At 45.2% G+C, this 17,313-nt stretch overlaps 1 protein-coding gene across 1 annotated transcript in view; it reads left to right on the forward strand.

Moving 5' to 3' along the window:
• The first annotated feature begins 322 nt into the window (after nt 1-322).
• The window catches only part of FOXO1 (forkhead box O1), a 64,583-nt gene continuing 47,592 nt past the window's right edge, over nt 323-17,313 (forward strand). Inside the window, exon 1 of the mRNA XM_050332077.1 lies at nt 323-1,127. Within this exon, the coding sequence (XP_050188034.1) occupies nt 522-1,127 (606 nt within the window). The 5' untranslated portion in view covers nt 323-521. The remainder of the gene's footprint in view (nt 1,128-17,313) is intronic.

The following is a 17,313-nucleotide window of genomic DNA, read 5'->3' on the forward strand; positions in this document are numbered from 1 at the left end:
AGTTACTGCCTTCGGGCAGCCCCGGCCGCGGGGGGCACCGCCGCCCGCCCGCCGCTTCTCACCCCCCTCCGCCGCCGGAAAACAAAAACCACCCAGACACAGCACGGGGGCACCGGCACCCTCCTGCCAAACCGGCCCCGCGGCGGGAGGCGGGCGAGCGGCGCGGCGCTGCCATTGGCGCGGCGCGGGCCGTCCCTCCCCGCCGGGAGGAGGAGGAGGAGGAAGGCTGGAGGCGGGCCCGCGCGGGGCGGTCGCTCCAGTCGGTGTGCGCCGGGCGGCTAGGTCGCTTCTGTTTGCAGTTGCCGCGGAGGGCAGGGATCCGGGAACCGGGCAGGGGCAGCGCTTAGAGCGGCGGGGCCAGGAGGTCAGGCCGGAGGTTTAGGGCGGCGGGGCCAGGAGAGTTGGCGGCCGCGCCGTCGGGGCCGCGCCGATCCACGCCCGGAGCCTGCATGGGGCGGCGGCGCTGAGCCCCAGCCACCCCACTGCTGCTGCCGCTGCCGCGCTCCCGCCCCGGCCTCGCCATGGCCGAAGCACCGCAGCTGGTGGACATCGACCCCGACTTCGAGCCGCTGCCGCGGCCCCGCTCCTGCACCTGGCCTCTGCCTCGGCCGGAGTTCAACCCGCCCAGCTCGGCCACCTCCAGCCCGGCGCCGTCGTGCGGCGGGCAGCCCGAGGGGGCGACCGGGACCGCGGCCGGGGCCGGGGCAGCCGCCTCTGGAGCGCTGAGCGCCGACTTCATCAGCAACCTCAGCCTGCTAGAGGAGAGCGAGGACTTCGCGTCGCTGCCCCCCGCCGCTGCCCCCCCGGAGGCGGCCGCCTGCCGCTGCGGGGACTTCCCGGCGCCCGAGGCCGGCTGCCGCCTCCACCCGCCGGGACCGCCGCCGGTGCCGCCGGTGCCGCCGCCCGTGGCCGGTCTATCACCGGGCCCCGTGGCCGGGCAGCCCCGCAAGAGCAGCTCATCGCGCCGCAACGCCTGGGGCAACCTGTCCTACGCGGACCTCATCACCAAGGCCATCGAGAGCTCCCCCGAGAAGCGGCTCACCCTCTCTCAGATCTACGAGTGGATGGTCAAGAGCGTCCCCTACTTCAAGGATAAGGGCGACAGCAACAGCTCGGCCGGCTGGAAGGTGAGAGGCGGGTGGTGGGGGACGCCCCGTCGGAGGGGGCACCGGGAGGTTCTGCTGCCGCGCAGGCAGGAGCCGCAGCGCTGCAGGCGGCCGGGCACGCCGCTCTCCCAGGCTGCACGCTGCCCGCCGCGGAGCCTGCAGTGGTCCGGCCCCACGCGTTGATTTTAACCTTATATTTTTACTTCTTTTTCCACCTTTCCGAAGGCAAAACTCCTAAGGGGAAAAAAAAAAAAAAAGCGTTCTAGCCCTCCCGCCGGTAGGGCGCTGGAGGGGCCGGAGCCGCCCCCCCGCTCTCCGCTCTCCGCCCTCCTCCCCCCGCCAGCCCTGCCCCGCCGAAAGCAAAAGTTCACGCGGTGTCACGGCGCCGTCCCCGGGCAAACCCGGCGGGAGCGCTGCCGCCTCCTGCTCCCCTCGGGCGGCCGGCAGGGCCGGGGTTCAACACTCGTGTGCTGGGGGTGGCCGTGGGAGCACCGCCGCGGCCCCTGGGGCTGCCCGGCCCCAGTCCGTGCCGGCGCGGCAGGGGTTTGCCGTCGGGCGGCGGAGCGGGGACAGAGGCAAACAGGGATGGGGAAAGAGCGGAGGCAGAACAAGGGTTGCAGAAATACCATGTGTTTAATGAGTAAGCCGCAGTATTTGTCCTGATGGCTTTGTTAAACTTGGGTTGCGGGAGCGTCTTTCTTGTGTTACGTGGTGAGACGGAGCTTCTCCCTCCCTCCCGCAGCTCAGTTCCTGCCGTCGCAGCAGGCTAGTGGGAGCAACCTGTTGGCGGCCGGGATTTGTGCTCAGCCCCGCGCCGGCCGGAGCCGAGCGGCCGGTGCTGCCCAGAGCCAGGCGGTGGGGCCGGATGCGGCACTGCCACTCCCGGCTCCCGGGGGACCCGTTCGCCAGGTCCCAGGTGACCCCGTGGGCACTGGCTGCTCCCCATACAGCTGGGGGGCGAGACAGGCGAAGCTTCGACTGGGGTTGTGTGGCAGTGCCAGGCCCGTGGTACGCTCCAGCTTTGTATCGCAGTGGGTGATAAAGTCTTAACGCTGCTGTGAACGAATCCTCTCTCTCCGAGGCCTCTGTGAAGAACGTGTCACCCACCCGTGCCCCTGTGTGCGGCACAAGCAGTGCTGCGTTTCGTGACACTGTTGCATGAGAGCACTGTCAGAGCGAGTTTTTTGCCGTCTGCGTACAGGCAGAGCCTCCTCCGCCCTGCGAGGGATTAAATGATGGCAGTGAATGCGTGAGGTGCACGCACCCAGCACGGCATCGGCGCGTTCTGCTGTATTCGTGACTTAGTTCCAGTTAGGGCCAGTCAAACTCTTTGCTTCGCTTTGTAGTGTTTGTATTATTTGCCTTTTTTAAGAAAAGAAAGTCTCAACTCAAATCCTGTATTTATGTGTTTTTAATTGCATTGCTAGGAATGTCTGTTACGTCCGATTTTTGTAAATTCCTGGGTTTTTTTTAGAGGTAAGCAACATCCTGCTAAGGCAATGCAGATTAATCTGTAATTCATTTTGCTGAAGGCTTTTAAGGCTTGCAAAAGTAGTTTGTTAGTTTCTATCGATGTGTTTGACTAAAAAAATGTTAAGGATAATTCTCTGAAGACATCTGTCATGAAAAACTTTAATAGGAGTGAAGTGATTGATAGCTGACAACTTTTAAATAAGGTAACTTGTCACTTGGAAATGCTGGGTTTTTTCCAGTGGTATTTTAGTCTCCTTAAGTGCCTTTTCAGAAGGAGTGGAAGAGAACTAAAAGCCAAACAAACCAAAATAAAAGAACTCCCAAATTCAAGCAAACAAATAAGAAACACTGATAGCTGTATAACTTGTTAGGCTCTTCTTATTTTTATTGCTGTTTGTCCTGTGGTGCTTCAGAAAGGAAGAAGTCTTGCACACCTCCCCCGATAGAACTCTTCCTATGCTCACATAGCTCTGCTATGACAGGGAGAGCCGTTACTGGTATGTTTTTTGGCTGTAGTACCCTCTGGTACAGTGCAGTACGTACCCTGCCACTGCTGGCAGGTAAATACGAATGTGCTCTCCTTCCGTAATTAAATAGTCACTGTGTTAGGCATTGGATTCACGTTGCTCTCATGCCTTCCTTTGGCTGCATCACTGCCAGGCTGCCCTGAAAGTTACATACTTGCAGAATGTACCACTTAAGCTAAGTGAGCGTGGCATTTCTGAAACACACTTTCAGGTTTAGTTACCAGCAGCCTCTGGGTGTCAATGCTATAACCGATCTGGTTGAGGCGTGCAGCCCCATGTGCCTTGTTTATCACCACTTCTCCGCGGCTCATCTTGAGTAAGGATTATTTTTATTTTTTTCCAGTTTGGGAGCTGTTGGTTTGCTCATGGTCTGGGGACATGGTGTAGGTGCAGGCGTAGGTCTGGGAGCGAATCCTGAGTCAGCCGAGGGCCCCGCAGAGGAGGAACATCGCTCCGGAGATGAGCACAGATTAGCAACCGACTTTTCTGCTGACAGAGGGAGCGCGGGTTCGCGTTAGAGACTGGCACTGACTTAGGGCTGGGAGCACACTGTGCACTGGTGTGACGCAGTCTGAGAAAGAGGAGGTATTTTTTTTTTTTTTCCCCTTAAATAAAACTTTGAGACACTTGGTCTTGTTGGGGTTTGCATATTTATAAGTGCAATAAGGCACGTTTCTAATTATACACAAAATGTATGGAACGCACAAGAACTTAAAAAGAATGTACACTTTCTGCACAGTGGCAAGGCTGTGTTTCTCTCACCTAGAAAATGAGGTCTAACTGCTCTAATGCTTGTGAATATGTACTGTCCTGATTTAATACCTGATGTTGAACTACTTTTTCATATTTTATGAATAAAGAAGTTCAAAAGTGTCAACATTATCTGTTAGGAGCTTGAAATAGCTTCCAATTTATTCTGAATAAAAACATTAAAAAAATAGCTTTTTAAATAAGGGTATAAGCTAAAGGTATTAACATAAAATTACCAGTAGCTTATTTAAGTGGGTAAAATTGTTCTCACTGATACATAAAAAGTAGTTTATTCCAGACTTTCTTGTCACAAACTCTGCCTTATGAACTCTAAGGGAGCAAAGTCCCCATGAGCTCCCATGGTGTGGCTGCCTTGAATGAAGCACTTGGGATGCGCTCTACCAGACCTGCTTCATTGTTGGTTGTGAATGAGTGCCGATAGTGACTGGTGTTGCACAGAGAAAGCAGAGGCCAAGAACAAGATGTGTTTCAGAGATAACAAAGAAATTGTTGTGAAAGCTGCACGGAAGAATGAAACTTTTCTCCTAGCAGTAGTCAAGTGAAGGCAACATTTTTCCTTTCCTGTGATAGTACGAGACACAGGGCTTAAGACAGAAAAGACAAGAATTTCAATGCAGCTGTAGATAATTCTTCCTTTACTTAAATCTGATAGCTTTTTGACTATTCATCATATATAAAATATAAAACGTCTCCTGTGATGTGCATATTTCATGATGTGTTTGCTTTATGGCAAGTGTGGAGATTTACTGTAAAGGTGCTGTCACAGTTGAGCTTCCTTGAATGGTCTCATCCTTTTAGCCTGCCTTTGAAAATGGGTTCAAATAAAAACCTGTAACTTTCTTAAACAGAAAACATGGAGTTTTGGTGTCACTCATCTGTTGGTAGATGTATTGTTGATTTTTCACAGTGACAGGTGCTAAGGTCACGTGACCATATATACCTCCTCGACTTCTAGTCCCAAGGAAACTTGATCACCTAAATGCATTTGTTGCCATTGTTGAAGGAATGAGAAGAGATATCTAGCTGCGGAAGGATGAATATATGTAAGCCTCAAAGCCTGCGGACAAAACAGGCATGGGACAGGTGCTTTGGATGGCCTTACCATAGGAGTACTTGGTGGTCAGCACTCTATTCTGTAGTGGATTGATCTCTATGCAAAATGAATTTTGGGTTGTGGTGTATTTGATTTGAAAGCCACATGTAGTAAAAAATGTTAGAAAGGCTGAGAAATCAAGAATAATTTTCGATGAAGCTGTTTGAAGCTTTTGAATCTAGATAATAAAGAATTTAAATTGTGGAAATTTGTATGATTTATTTAAAGTGACTACACAGAGTCACAGAGTCATAGAATAGTTTGGATTAGAAGGACATTAAATATCATCTTTGTGAGATTTTTATTATGCTTTTTTTTTAAGGTGGAAATAACACAATTGAATTGTGCTCAGCTGAACTGAAGTTTGCGTTTAACTGCTGTGTGTTCTCTCAGTACTGGTGACACACCTGCAGTCATTTACCTCTGTCCCTTTAGATGTTGCCCTAGGTGATTTGTGGCCCCCCCAACACCACGCATTGTATTATACATACATGCAGCACATGCATATGCAGATACAAGTGTGTATGTTTGGTTTTCTGTTTATGGATTCTGTCAAAGTAAATGCTATTACAGTCACACCTTTTTACATGTCACACTAGTAATAGCCTCAACAGCTGGAAGCTGTAATTGAGTCTGCTCTGCCATGACACCTGGCCTCAGCTGGGGCACGCTCAGAGAAATGTCCACACCAGTTCCAGCCTCTGCCGACCTTGTTGGGAGAAAACTATTTAGCGTCTTGCATACCTGCTCGCTGCCACCAAAATGTCTCTTGTAGCAGCCTATGTTGTCTTTGAGTCACCAGCTTGCACTTTGCTTAGTTTCAGATATGAATGTTCAGCTTAGCCTTTGCAGGTGCAAGGTACTCTCCTTGCCTGTGCCTGAGTAACTCATGGCGAAGCCGTGTCACAATGTTTATCGAAACAAACCCTTAACTGTTTGTTCCTTTTAAACTTAAATTTTGTTTCTTCTCTTACGTTTGTCCTTTTGACCTCAGCTCTTGCTTGAAGGAAGAAGTCCGTTCTGACCTCAAACTTGTATGATGCTGCCCTGTTTTTGGGGTGGTGTGTGGGCTTGCTTCCCTGGCCTTTGTCCTGCTGGCAGGTTGAGGCTAGGAGGGACTGAGCCACCTCTCAGCAGCTGGAATGCAAGATATGCCCGCTGCCAGTAGCTCGAGCTGTCTGGTTCAATGTGCCCCAGCGTTCATCAGCGGTTCTGAGCTTCCCATCAGGGCCTTGAATTATGTGTTAATTGTCTCTTAATTTTCTTTGCCCAATCTCTATCTGCTGTGATATCTGTTCATTTACTTTTAAGATTGTAAGTAAGACTAAACACCAAAACAAAACAAAACATGTGAGTGGCTTTTTGTATACTGACATAATGAACTAAATTTTCTTGAAGTGCTTGACTTAAAAGAACTTCGATACAAAAGTGATGTAACTGCTCTCTTTGCCACTGCATTCTTTGTGGCACAGTCAGCTGCTTCCTTATTAACATTATTTTTGTATTACTTACGTGGTTTTACAAGTTATTAGTGAAGTTGGTGGTTTCGGGAACTGGAGCTTTTGTTGCCTGGGATGGAAAGGGGAAGCAGTGTGGTACAAAATACAAAATGTTTAGGTGAGGTATGTGAGGTGGTTTTTGTTTTGATTTTTTGTTTGTTTCTTTTGTTTTGTTCTGTTTGTTTTCTTTAATGCCATTATTGACAGTAATATAGGCAATATTTTTGGTGTTTTGTTTTTTTTAATAAGGCTCCTGAAATTATGTAGTCTTGAGATGTCTACTCAGGCTTTTTTCAGTTTCAGAGCATAATGCAATCTAAATATGTGCATCTCTGTTAACTCAGCTTGTGAAAGGAGTGCTTGGCTTTAGGAGTAAAAATGCAGATACATTTTGCAGCCACAGGTTTGTGAAATATGCAAGGCTGTGGCTACAGAGATTCAACCCTCAGCCCTTCTGTTTTGGGAGAAAGTTCATATATGAAACAAGGATTCCTAATGAAAATTATTTTATAACCTTGAGTAATGAATAAAAAGTAAGACATAGCAAAGATAACCTGATAAATAGTTTATTGTTTTCCTCTTTTAGAAATATGTAGAAGATGGATATATTTACTTTATTGTCAACTCCTGTGAGGAAGGAACTTCAAATTCACGGGTGCTGGCTGCAGCTAGTCATAGTTAAGCATATGGTAGTGCATACTAATATTTTAATGAATTTTTTAGCATTTTGTTTGTAAGTCTGGTTGCCAAAATGAGTTTTAAATATTGGGGAAACTGCTGTTCATGATGATAGATTGCACTTCAGAAATAAAGTGTGCTGTGAAGACTCACATTTAGAACAGCACCTCTGCTATTCTGTAGAGAGCTTTAGCGTGAATTAATTGATCTATGAGGACAAGTGCTTTTCACATTTAACTATTATTTCTAAATATACTTAGTAAACATTAATCACTTGTGTTCACTCAACAAAGGTGCTTTTTTCCTGTACTGTAGTTTGTAATATGCAGATGTCTTAAATGAGCAGTGCAGCAGCTGTATCATGAGGTTTCTTGGTAGGTCTTCATTCTTAAGGTAGAAGGTGGAGGAATAAAAAGAACTAAGTCAGCTGCTTTTACTGGGTTGATGATTATCTTCTAAGAACTTCATTAGGACTCATGCTTGTTCTAGATTTTGATAGTGGATACTGATCTTTACCAGATTGCTTAAAGTGATACCTAAGAAGGCAAATGTGTTAAGTTTTGAAGCACCTCTGTAATGAATGGTAGAGGTTTAGCAATGCTTTGGTTCGTGGTACATGGGACCAGAAGTGGCTCCAGCTTTAAAAATATAGTCACTTATAACCTCCTGGGACTCTGACAGCTGCTGTGTCAGACAGAAATTAGGAATTGCTGGAGGAGCAGAGGGCAACACTCAGTTTGCTCAGACAACTTACTTTTGTTAAAGGCATCTTGCATCAGTGGATAGTATCAATGATGTTATAGTTTTGTTTAAAAATACATCTTATTCTAGAGTTAATTAAACTTTAAGGTACAAGTCTTCTCTTGTTCTAATCTTAGAAATCTAGTTTTTGGGAATGCTAGGAATCCATGCAGCTGGAATTGCATTCAGTCCTGTTGCTGCTTCAAGACAGCATGCCAGGGATGGCTGTGATTGCATTCCCAAGTAGCCTATGTTTCTCCAAGTGCTTTACTGATGTGTGCAACCTAGGCTTGTGTTGGTGTGAGCATGAGGGGCTCCTTTTTAATTTTGTCAAGGCTGTTGTTACAGAGGTCTAAGGGGTGTAGGTTCTGAGGCCTGGCACATGCGTACTTGAGAGAATGTACTGGGGACACTGTCTCTGAAATACTACATACTCAAGATTTAAATTTGGACTGATTACCAAAAAAGTGCTTGCAAGCAGAGATGCCTTTAACCCATACTATTTGCCGACTAAATTATATCTTCTAGCTGTGCTTTGTAATATAAAGCATTCCTTATTTAATAAGCATCTTATTTTTTTTTTACTATTTATTGGTCAGTGGCTGCTTCCTGCCAGACCTCCATGCTTCTGTGCCAGGATGTGAAATGAAGTGGGCTGCTGTCTGGTTCTTGCACGTTGGTGCGTCCCTCTGAAAATATTAGAGACACCCTCCTGTAATTTAGCTACTACCGGAATGAAATTTTCATAATGCGTGGAAATCAGGAAATTAAAACCATTTTAATGAAACGAGTGGTGTGTATATATGGAGTGATATGTGTGAGCAGCCTTTGTGCTCTCCATGGAAACTGTAATTTTGGGCAAAGTTGAGGGTTCATAAGGACAGGAGATGCAGAGGGCAGCCACTTGCTGAGGCTGACCTGCAGCTCGGTAGCCATGCAGTATTGTCACCGCTCTCTTGTTCCGCTCTTGATGCTGCAGAGAAGGAGAGTAGCAAGTGAGCAAAAGTACTGTATCTGGGAGGGCTCTACACCCCTCTTGGTTGCCTGGACCTGGCTGTAAGTTTCCGTGTTGGAACTGGCCGTGTGTGGATGGGCAGCAGGTGCTACGCACAGGCTGTGTCCTGGGATGCACCACTTGCCCGTTCTGCTGGCAGATCCACCTCCTGGTGGTGTCTGCTTTAGTGCTGTAGTGATATGTGCCTCCTGACACAGGCAGAACTTGTGGCCATTTTGCTTATATGCGGACCTATTTAAAGTTATACAGCAGAGGTACTTTGGTTTTGATTGTTTTACTGAAAGGGAAGCTCTGGGGCATTGGAACACGGACATTAGTTTTGTAGGAGAAAAATCAAAGTGCATGTTTTTTTCCCTTACTGAATAAGGAATATACACATAGTTGAGAATATGGACTCCAATTTTCGATATACTGTTGGCGGTCTCACTAGCAATGGGAAGGTAGCAACTTCTTCAGTTTTCTTGCACTTAACTCCAGAAACTGTGACGTGGGTGGGGTTTCACTTACCCATCACTGACTTTTCAAACTACGCAGTTAGATAAGGCTGAAGCAACTTGCTATAAATGTGGTGACTTGTTAGACCGCATTTATTGTGCAAATGAGCTTACATCCTGCAAGATCAGCAGAAATACTTAGTGTTTGCCTGGATGAAAATTAATTAAAATTTGGCGACTGAAATCAAAGGAATGGATTTGTTGCCCATTGTGTTATACGAATCTGCCTTTCAGTTCCCACAGTGGGAATTAGTGCAATTGGAAATGTTTTTTTGGCATATATGAGTTTTAAGTTGGTGCTAAGTTCTGGCATCTGTAACCTTCTTAGATCTTTACTGCCCTTTAATATGTGTTAAATGTATTTGAAGCTGCTAACAGGAGTAAGGATACTAATAATCCAAAAATATACTGTTGTTGTCATGGTGTAGGCTCATTTGCTTGTAGCTTGTATTTGCTTAAAACTGATTTGAACTAATGTGCTAATTTGATTGTAATTGTTAGAATTAAAAAAAAAAAAGTATCAGTGCCATACGTATCTTGGATATATACCCAGATTTGAATTTTGATTGCCAAAAGCATACTTACAGACTGAGAGATCTTTAATGTTTGCCAACTAAATTATATCTTATAGCAATGCTTTGCAATATATAGAAACTCCTAATTAGATATTCAAAAAATGAAGATGCTGTTATTCAGACATGCTTCATAGCAGGCCTCCGCAATTCTCCCCTGTCAGGATGTGAAAGGATTATGTGCTCTGTGCTCCTGCTCGCTGTTAATGTGTTGATTTTCTTTCCAAAAATATTCTCTTCAAATGTGAACCTTTAAATTAAATATAATTATTTGCCACCCCCAAAGCCCCTTCTTCCAGAAAACCTGGCTCTCTGAAGGCATCCTGGTGGTGCACTGAGGGAAGAGGAATTATACCTGCTGTTGTTGTCTACGCCTGGAAAAGCACAATTAGCAGGTGTAATTTGTAACTGTTCTGTTAGTCGCTCTCTTCTTTCCTTGTCCCTTCACACCCTTCCCCTGCAGGACTGCCCTAGGAAGCTCCAGCATCAGAGCACTGTGGGGCTGCTCCCAACTGCCCCCAGCAGCCGTCCTCCCCGTGCAAGTACTGGAGGTGTGGGGAGGTGTGAGCAGGAGGCTTTCTGGGAAAGCCTAGGGCCTGGATTCTGCCTCAATGCTGGCAGGGTGCTGCTGTGCAGATTTCAGTGAGTTGTGACCCGACAGCTGTCTCGTGCAGGAGCTGAGCCTGCCAGCGGAGTCCTGCTGAAATGCTTCTGTCTTCCAGGTGCAATTGTGGGTACTTTTCTGCTTGCTGCTCAGGTGTGAAGAGGAGGTCAAGGAAAGGAATCACATTTTCTCTTTGCAGTTACCCGAGAAGTTTCTAGTGATTCACTAAATAGATTGCTGACTGCTTAAATCAGTTAAGGTATATCTGGTGGCCTCTCTGGAGGACACTGTGCTGCTTGCTGGCTTTATTCCTCAGTAGCATCTTTCAGCGTGTCTGGAGGTGCAGGTGAGGGAAGCGATGCCTGTGCTAAAGCGAAAGATTAAACTGGAAGATAGTAGGTATATATTACATATTAGGAAGAAATTCTTAATTGTGACGGTGATGAGACACTGGCACAGGTTGTCCAGAGAAGTTGTGGATGACCCATCCCTCGTAGTGTTCAAGGCCAGGTTGGATGGGGCTTTGAGCAGCCCGCTCTAGTGGAAGATGTCCCTGCTTGTGGTGTTGGAGTTGGAGCTTGATGGTCTTTAGGGTCCCTTTCAACCCAAACCATTCTATGATTCCATGGTTCTATGAAATGTTACTCCCAGATAAATGTTTTTTGGTTAGATTCATTATTATTACTACTATTTTTTTTTAATGAACTTCGTGGTAATGTTAAGGAAGGTTGGGTTGCCAGAGCCAGGTGAGGCTGCTAAGGTATTTGCAGTTGCTGTTTGCCTGTTGACACTGCTACACTTGTCCTGCTTCAGCCCTGACTCTTTGAGCTGACCTCTGCTAGGCAGACAGGTCTGCAGCTCAAACCAGAAGGTATTTGAAATTCAGGATGAGGATGCAGCCTCACATGTGATCTGATCAAATTTTGTTCTATAATTTAGACATAAATAAAAATGCACTCTATATTTTTATCTAGCTAGATATATTTACATCTTGATTACTATTGAGAAATTTATAGTGAAGGAAGAAATACCAAAAAAAGTGTACTTATTTTTTGTTATATGTGAAAACCCAGAGTGTGGCTGCATGTTTAACTCAGAGCAACTTTACTTTTTCACAACTGTTATAATATCTTGTCCCTACCATCACTGGGATGAAAATTAAGGCAGAGCTGGAAGGCAGTTCAGCATTTTAAATGCAGGTAGCATGATGTTTGTAAACCTCAGAGTTGGATGGATAGCGTTGAGCCAGAAGCTTTCACTTTTGGTTCAAGTTGGGGGATTAATTTTTTTGCTTTATTTCCCCTTTTTCCTTGATGAATATACACAGCCTCCAAGTAAAACTGTGGTGTCAGATCTGTATGGTTGAGGGCTTACCTTTACTGCAAGGGCTGAATGTCTCTCCCAGCTTTATGTGAGTATATATTCTAGCTGGTGGAGTTTTAGTGCTGATCTAGGGTCTGGTCCCTGGTGCTTTTGGTGTGTTGTGTCCTCCTTATATACAAGTGTAGTAAATCCAGTAAATGCCTTCTTGAAATACAAACAAGGATAGGAGTTTAATGCAGAATTTTAAAGTGCAGCCTGTTGCAATTGATTTTGGGAAAATCAGGAGATACTATCTTAATACCGACTTTTCCATGCTTGTTAGGAAACTTGAGTCACTCTTGAATAATCCAGTTTGTTCAGTCTATGAAAACCTGATACTGCACTCTTGCCATTTTCTTCTTTACAATTCTGTGGCAATGACACAGTAATGAGCATTAAAAGGAGAAACCATAATCTTCTCTGCTTGCAGCCCAAGCCAGCGCTAGTCATCCCCTGATGCTATGAAGTCATTCTTTGCTTTGAGGTTTCTAACTAAAACTCTGTTCCAAACATCTGCTCTGGATGAGCGTAGGGGCATTACTGAAGGTGTCCCGGTGCCCTCCCACTGCCTCCGACCCCTCTTCAGATCATCCTCCCGTGGCCAAGGACTTCTGCAAAGTCTACACCATCACTTGACAGAGATCCCTCCTTCCCCTTTCTGGAGCTCTGGAACAAAAATGAAGATGTAAATGAATTTGCAATGATTGCACAACTTGGTTATGCAACAAGGCTGACGTGGTAGCGTAAATGCCTTTTTGAGGAGATGACATTAAGCACAGTTTCACCACCTTCTCCCCAAAGATGAGGGCAACTGTTACTGGCTTCATCCCCTGGTTGGTTAACCTGCATATTAAAACACACCAAATACTCAACTTCTGTTGACTGAAGATTATTGTTGACAGAGCAGAAAAATAAATCAGTTCTTTTGGACTGTTTATATGGGAAGGAGATTTTTAGCTTGGGGCCCAGAGTCCAGGTAATTACAGTGGTCAGTCCTGGGGCAGTATCCTGCACTGTAATAAGTTTTTTACTGTCAGCATAATCTGAACCACCTAAGTGTGTGTTTTGCTTCTCTTTTTCAAATGAGTGATGTTGTTTCAGTTGGAGGCAACCTGTGCTAGTCCAACAGGTCAGTGAGTGAGTGCTCAGTGTTCCTTGCATCTGGATACCCAAGTTCTTACTTCCTATGGTTTTTAATTTCTCTGGGAGAAGACATGCAGGACAGCTGACTACTGTCTTTTTGTAAAACAGGGGGATTGATAGTATAGTGCTCTAACTGACTTTTTAAGGCAGGCTGCTTGGTAAGGCTACCTTGGCACTGAATGTGATGCAGACCTTAGTTTTGTCACTTCCCTGGCCAGTTACTCTGTATATCATGTGGGCTGGTGGGCATACTTGTTGATATCTTGGGGCAGGGACAGACTTCCTGAGGTCCCTTGCATGTTTTCAACTGAGCAGATTTGCATTCAGCTACTGGGCACGTGGAAAATTGTTCCCCTAGCTAAGATGTGCAGTCTCTAGAAACTGAATCTATCCAATTTCATCAGAAATGGCTGGGGCCATGGGTAGCATCATGTTCTGTGGCTCTTGGCCTGCCTGTGGCTGGTACATTTTTGCTTTTTTGTGGGAAAACAAACCTTTTTGTCCTGCAGTTGCTTTTCTTGCTTCTATATTAATTCTTGATAGGTAGAATAGTGCTTATTGCTGACTGAAAGGAAAATTCTGCAAACTAAGCAAGAAGACTGACCTGATGACTCCTCATGACAACTGCCTACTTTCAGTTAACATTCAGAATATTTTTATCCTAGTTTACTCCTTAGAGGCTAATAGAGTGCTGCTAGAGTAATTTTCAGATGAATCATGCCATCTGCCATGCATGCTTTGTTGTTTCAGCAGTAGAGGAGGAGAAGGACTATATACATACAGAGGTCTGAAATGGTATGTTTATATTCTCTGTAAAACTAATTTAAGTTTCAGAGGTGGGTTTTTTTTTGTGTGTGTGTTTGTTTTGTTTGTTTGGGTTTTTTTTGTTATGTTTTTGTTTTTGTTTTTTTACCAGGCATTTTATCTTTCTTGTTTTAGCTATCAGTTTAACATGGGGCTCTAGTACTGATACTACTCTCTTGGGTGGTCAGTGCCAAACTTTGTGGAAACACACCGGACACGCTTGATCTGATTTGCTAATGGGTTGAAGTGATTAATTGCAAAGTCCTTTTTGAAATCGCAGTTCAAATGTTGATTATCAAAGTGAACCAACTATAACTTGCAACCGCCCCCTAAAAATCAAAGATGATAATAAAACATTTGCAGAGAAATAAAACTGGTGGGTGTAGCTTGGCAGTGTAGAGGGAAAGGTCACTTGTGGAATGAGTTCTGTGGGGCTGATGTCCGGAGCCAGGGGAGGAGTGTCCCCAGCATGCAACCTTCCTACCTGTGGGAAAGTGCAAACTGGTGTTTGAAACCAAAAATTCATTACCACATTGGAGCACTGGACATGTCAGGTTCCATCTTGTGTTTTGTCCAGAAGCAATTATCTGGGAGACTAGCCAATCTGTTAGTAAGGTTCGTGGATTTGGATTTGGGTTTGGAGAGGGTTGGAATCATAATCTCAAGGACTTTGTATGTCAACCCTATTCCATCTTTGAGAACCAAGCTATGATATTAGATAATGCTTTAATTATTACCAGGCAGAGTAAATTCTTCTGTTCTAAGACATTAAAAATCTTCCCTTGCTGCCTGTCTCAAACATCTTATTTTCTCACAAAATGATTTGGCTGATGAACTGTTTGCACTGAAAAGTACTAATAGATTGTGTGCTTTGTTCATGTCTTTAAGCTTTTTACAATAATTTTAACTCTTATGCTTGGTTTTAGTGCCCTGACAACTGTATTTAAAGAAACTGAGAGCAGAATTGTGGAGCAATTAAACTGTTTTCCTCCCTTTTCATGCATTTCACCCCCGCCCCTCAAGGGAATGGTGTATCTGGTGAACGCCACTTAATCATGTGAGGTCAGTTGAAGGCCTGAGCAATAGCATGGTCTCTTTTTGAGGCAAGAAAGACAATTTTTAAATGCCAGGAATTAAAAGCAAGGATTGCTTGCCTGTGGAAGGGAGTTGCTGCACCAGATATCGAGCTGACATGCAAGCAGATCTCTGCTACCCTTAGATGAGGATTAGTTTATGCCCTGAAGCAAATGGATTATTAACTCTTGTAATTTTATTTTAACATGTTTAACAACAGATACTGTTGCTTATAAAACCCATTTAATCCTTTTTTAATCACTGCAAGTCATTTTTCCAGCAGTTATCCTGCAGCCATGGGTTCCAATGGTTAGTTATTTACCAAGCAAAATGTAGCGTATATCTGTTTGCCTGTGTATTTTTGAAGTCATTCTTTAATGCCTTGGATTTGAGTTTAAAAAAAAAAAAAAAAGGGAAAAAAAGTTGGGCCTCTACTTCTGCTGCCTTTTCCTCCAGCTGGCATGACTGGTATTGCCCTCAGCCTTCTCATTTGAGCAGAACTCAGACAACTAGGAACTCTCTTAGGAGGTGACCAAATGTACAATGTGATCATTACTGCTCATGCTTTTGTAATAATATTTTTTGTAGTTATACAATTATAATCGGAGGATTTGGCAACTGATTAATCCCACTAATAATTGGTGCCCCTGATACAGCATTCCCCAACTCTTCAAATACCTGCAGCAGCCCTTTCTTTTGCTCTTTACTTTTTGGACACTCTTGCCACATCCTCGATTTCCCTTCAGTTTTCCCTGGCCACTGCTGTTGCTGATGTGAAACACCAGCAGATTATCCCAGCAGATTTTTATTAGCTTGGGCTTTGCTCTGCACCTCAAGGCATTTATTGATAAATAGCGGCCTTGTATTATGGGATGTATAAACAGGAGCATGTGACTGCCCTCTGCATTGGATTTGAGAACATAGGAAATAGCAGTGGTGGTGGTGGCATCATGATGCTCTTATAGGAGGCAGTGCCTTTTCTTAGGGCTAAGGGAACCATGGGGAAAGGATGGCAAGATTTCAGGCGTGCAGGAGGTTCTTCATGTGTGAAATAAAAGCTGTCAACATCAAAAACTGTATAGCCAAGAAGAAATATTTCCATTTTCAAAGATGACGAGAGCAAGAGCATTGTTGGCAGATGTAGAGAAGGGGCACCAGGGGAGGTAGAGGCCTGAATGGCTCTCCTAAGGGAGACAGATGAAAGCTGTTGGCGCTTATGGGGGTTGGTGGGAGCGGAGGAAGAAAATAACCCACCATAGTTATTGGCATCATTGCTTGATCTTTTACCCCTGTTTCCTGTCTACTCCTGGGGCAAGAGCTGGTTTTTACTGTGCTTTTCACTGCTAGCCAGCCACCATGCCATGCTGTGCAGGTGTCCAGCAGATGAACTAATGCTGCAGCTTGTCCTTCAGTAACCAACCTAAAGGGAAAGCACACTAAACCTCTTAATTTTCAGATTACCTTCTAGGGTGAGACAGAGGTAAGAGATAATTGACACAAAAAGTCACTTACCAGGTTAGGTGCCTTTAGCTAGGTATGATGTGTAAAAGTAGCAACAAACGATGGACGTATGAAATACAACTCACACCAGGGTCTTCAGGCCTTTCACATTAGCCTACCTGGTAGTCTGGGCAGTGCTGTGGCTGCGGAGATTTCTTCTGAGGTTGAAGTTTGCAAACTGTTCCAGTTGTTCTGCTGAACAACAGGATTTAGTAACACACCAGCTGAACTTGCAGCTGTGGCCCAGGGTGGTGCTTTGTTTTCATGAGCCAGCTCTTGGGTCAGCATCCCTGTGGTGGCAGCACATAAGCCAGTGGAAGTGGGCACGAGAGACTTTACTGTGCTGTCCTCTATAAAATTTTGGGGTGACAGACATGAGTCCTATCTCCCTTCCCTGCTGGAGGCCAAGGAAAATGGAAAGGAGAATTTTGCTCCTCTGGAGTACGTATGTTTGGATACACATAGATGACCCATTTACTCAGAAAGAGGGGTGGGAAGCCTCAAGCCTTTTCAGGTTTTTTGCTCAGTCCTGGACACTGTGCTGGGACCTGTCAGATCTTACAGAAATCTGTCCTCTCCATGCCAGCCACTGGGATGCAATGTAGCAATGCTGCCTTGCACGTCGGGTAATTTTGTGTTCTGTCTAGTGCATGTCTGAAACGAGGGTGCATGTCATAGAAACATGGAATTGTTTAGGTTGGAAAAGACCGTTGTGTATATGTATATAAGCCACTTTCCAGACAGCGTAAAAGATTAGGAATGAGAATGAGACAGAGGTAACATTTATGTCTTTCTAACTGTAGAAACTTTGCCTCTTGGCTCTGATTAAGCCAGTGTTTAGCCTGTGAAGATAATTT

This window comes from Myiozetetes cayanensis, unplaced genomic scaffold, assembly GCF_022539395.1.
Source record: "Myiozetetes cayanensis isolate MyiCay16 unplaced genomic scaffold, myiCay2020 scf5-8, whole genome shotgun sequence".
Lineage (NCBI taxonomy): Eukaryota > Metazoa > Chordata > Aves > Passeriformes > Tyrannidae > Myiozetetes > Myiozetetes cayanensis.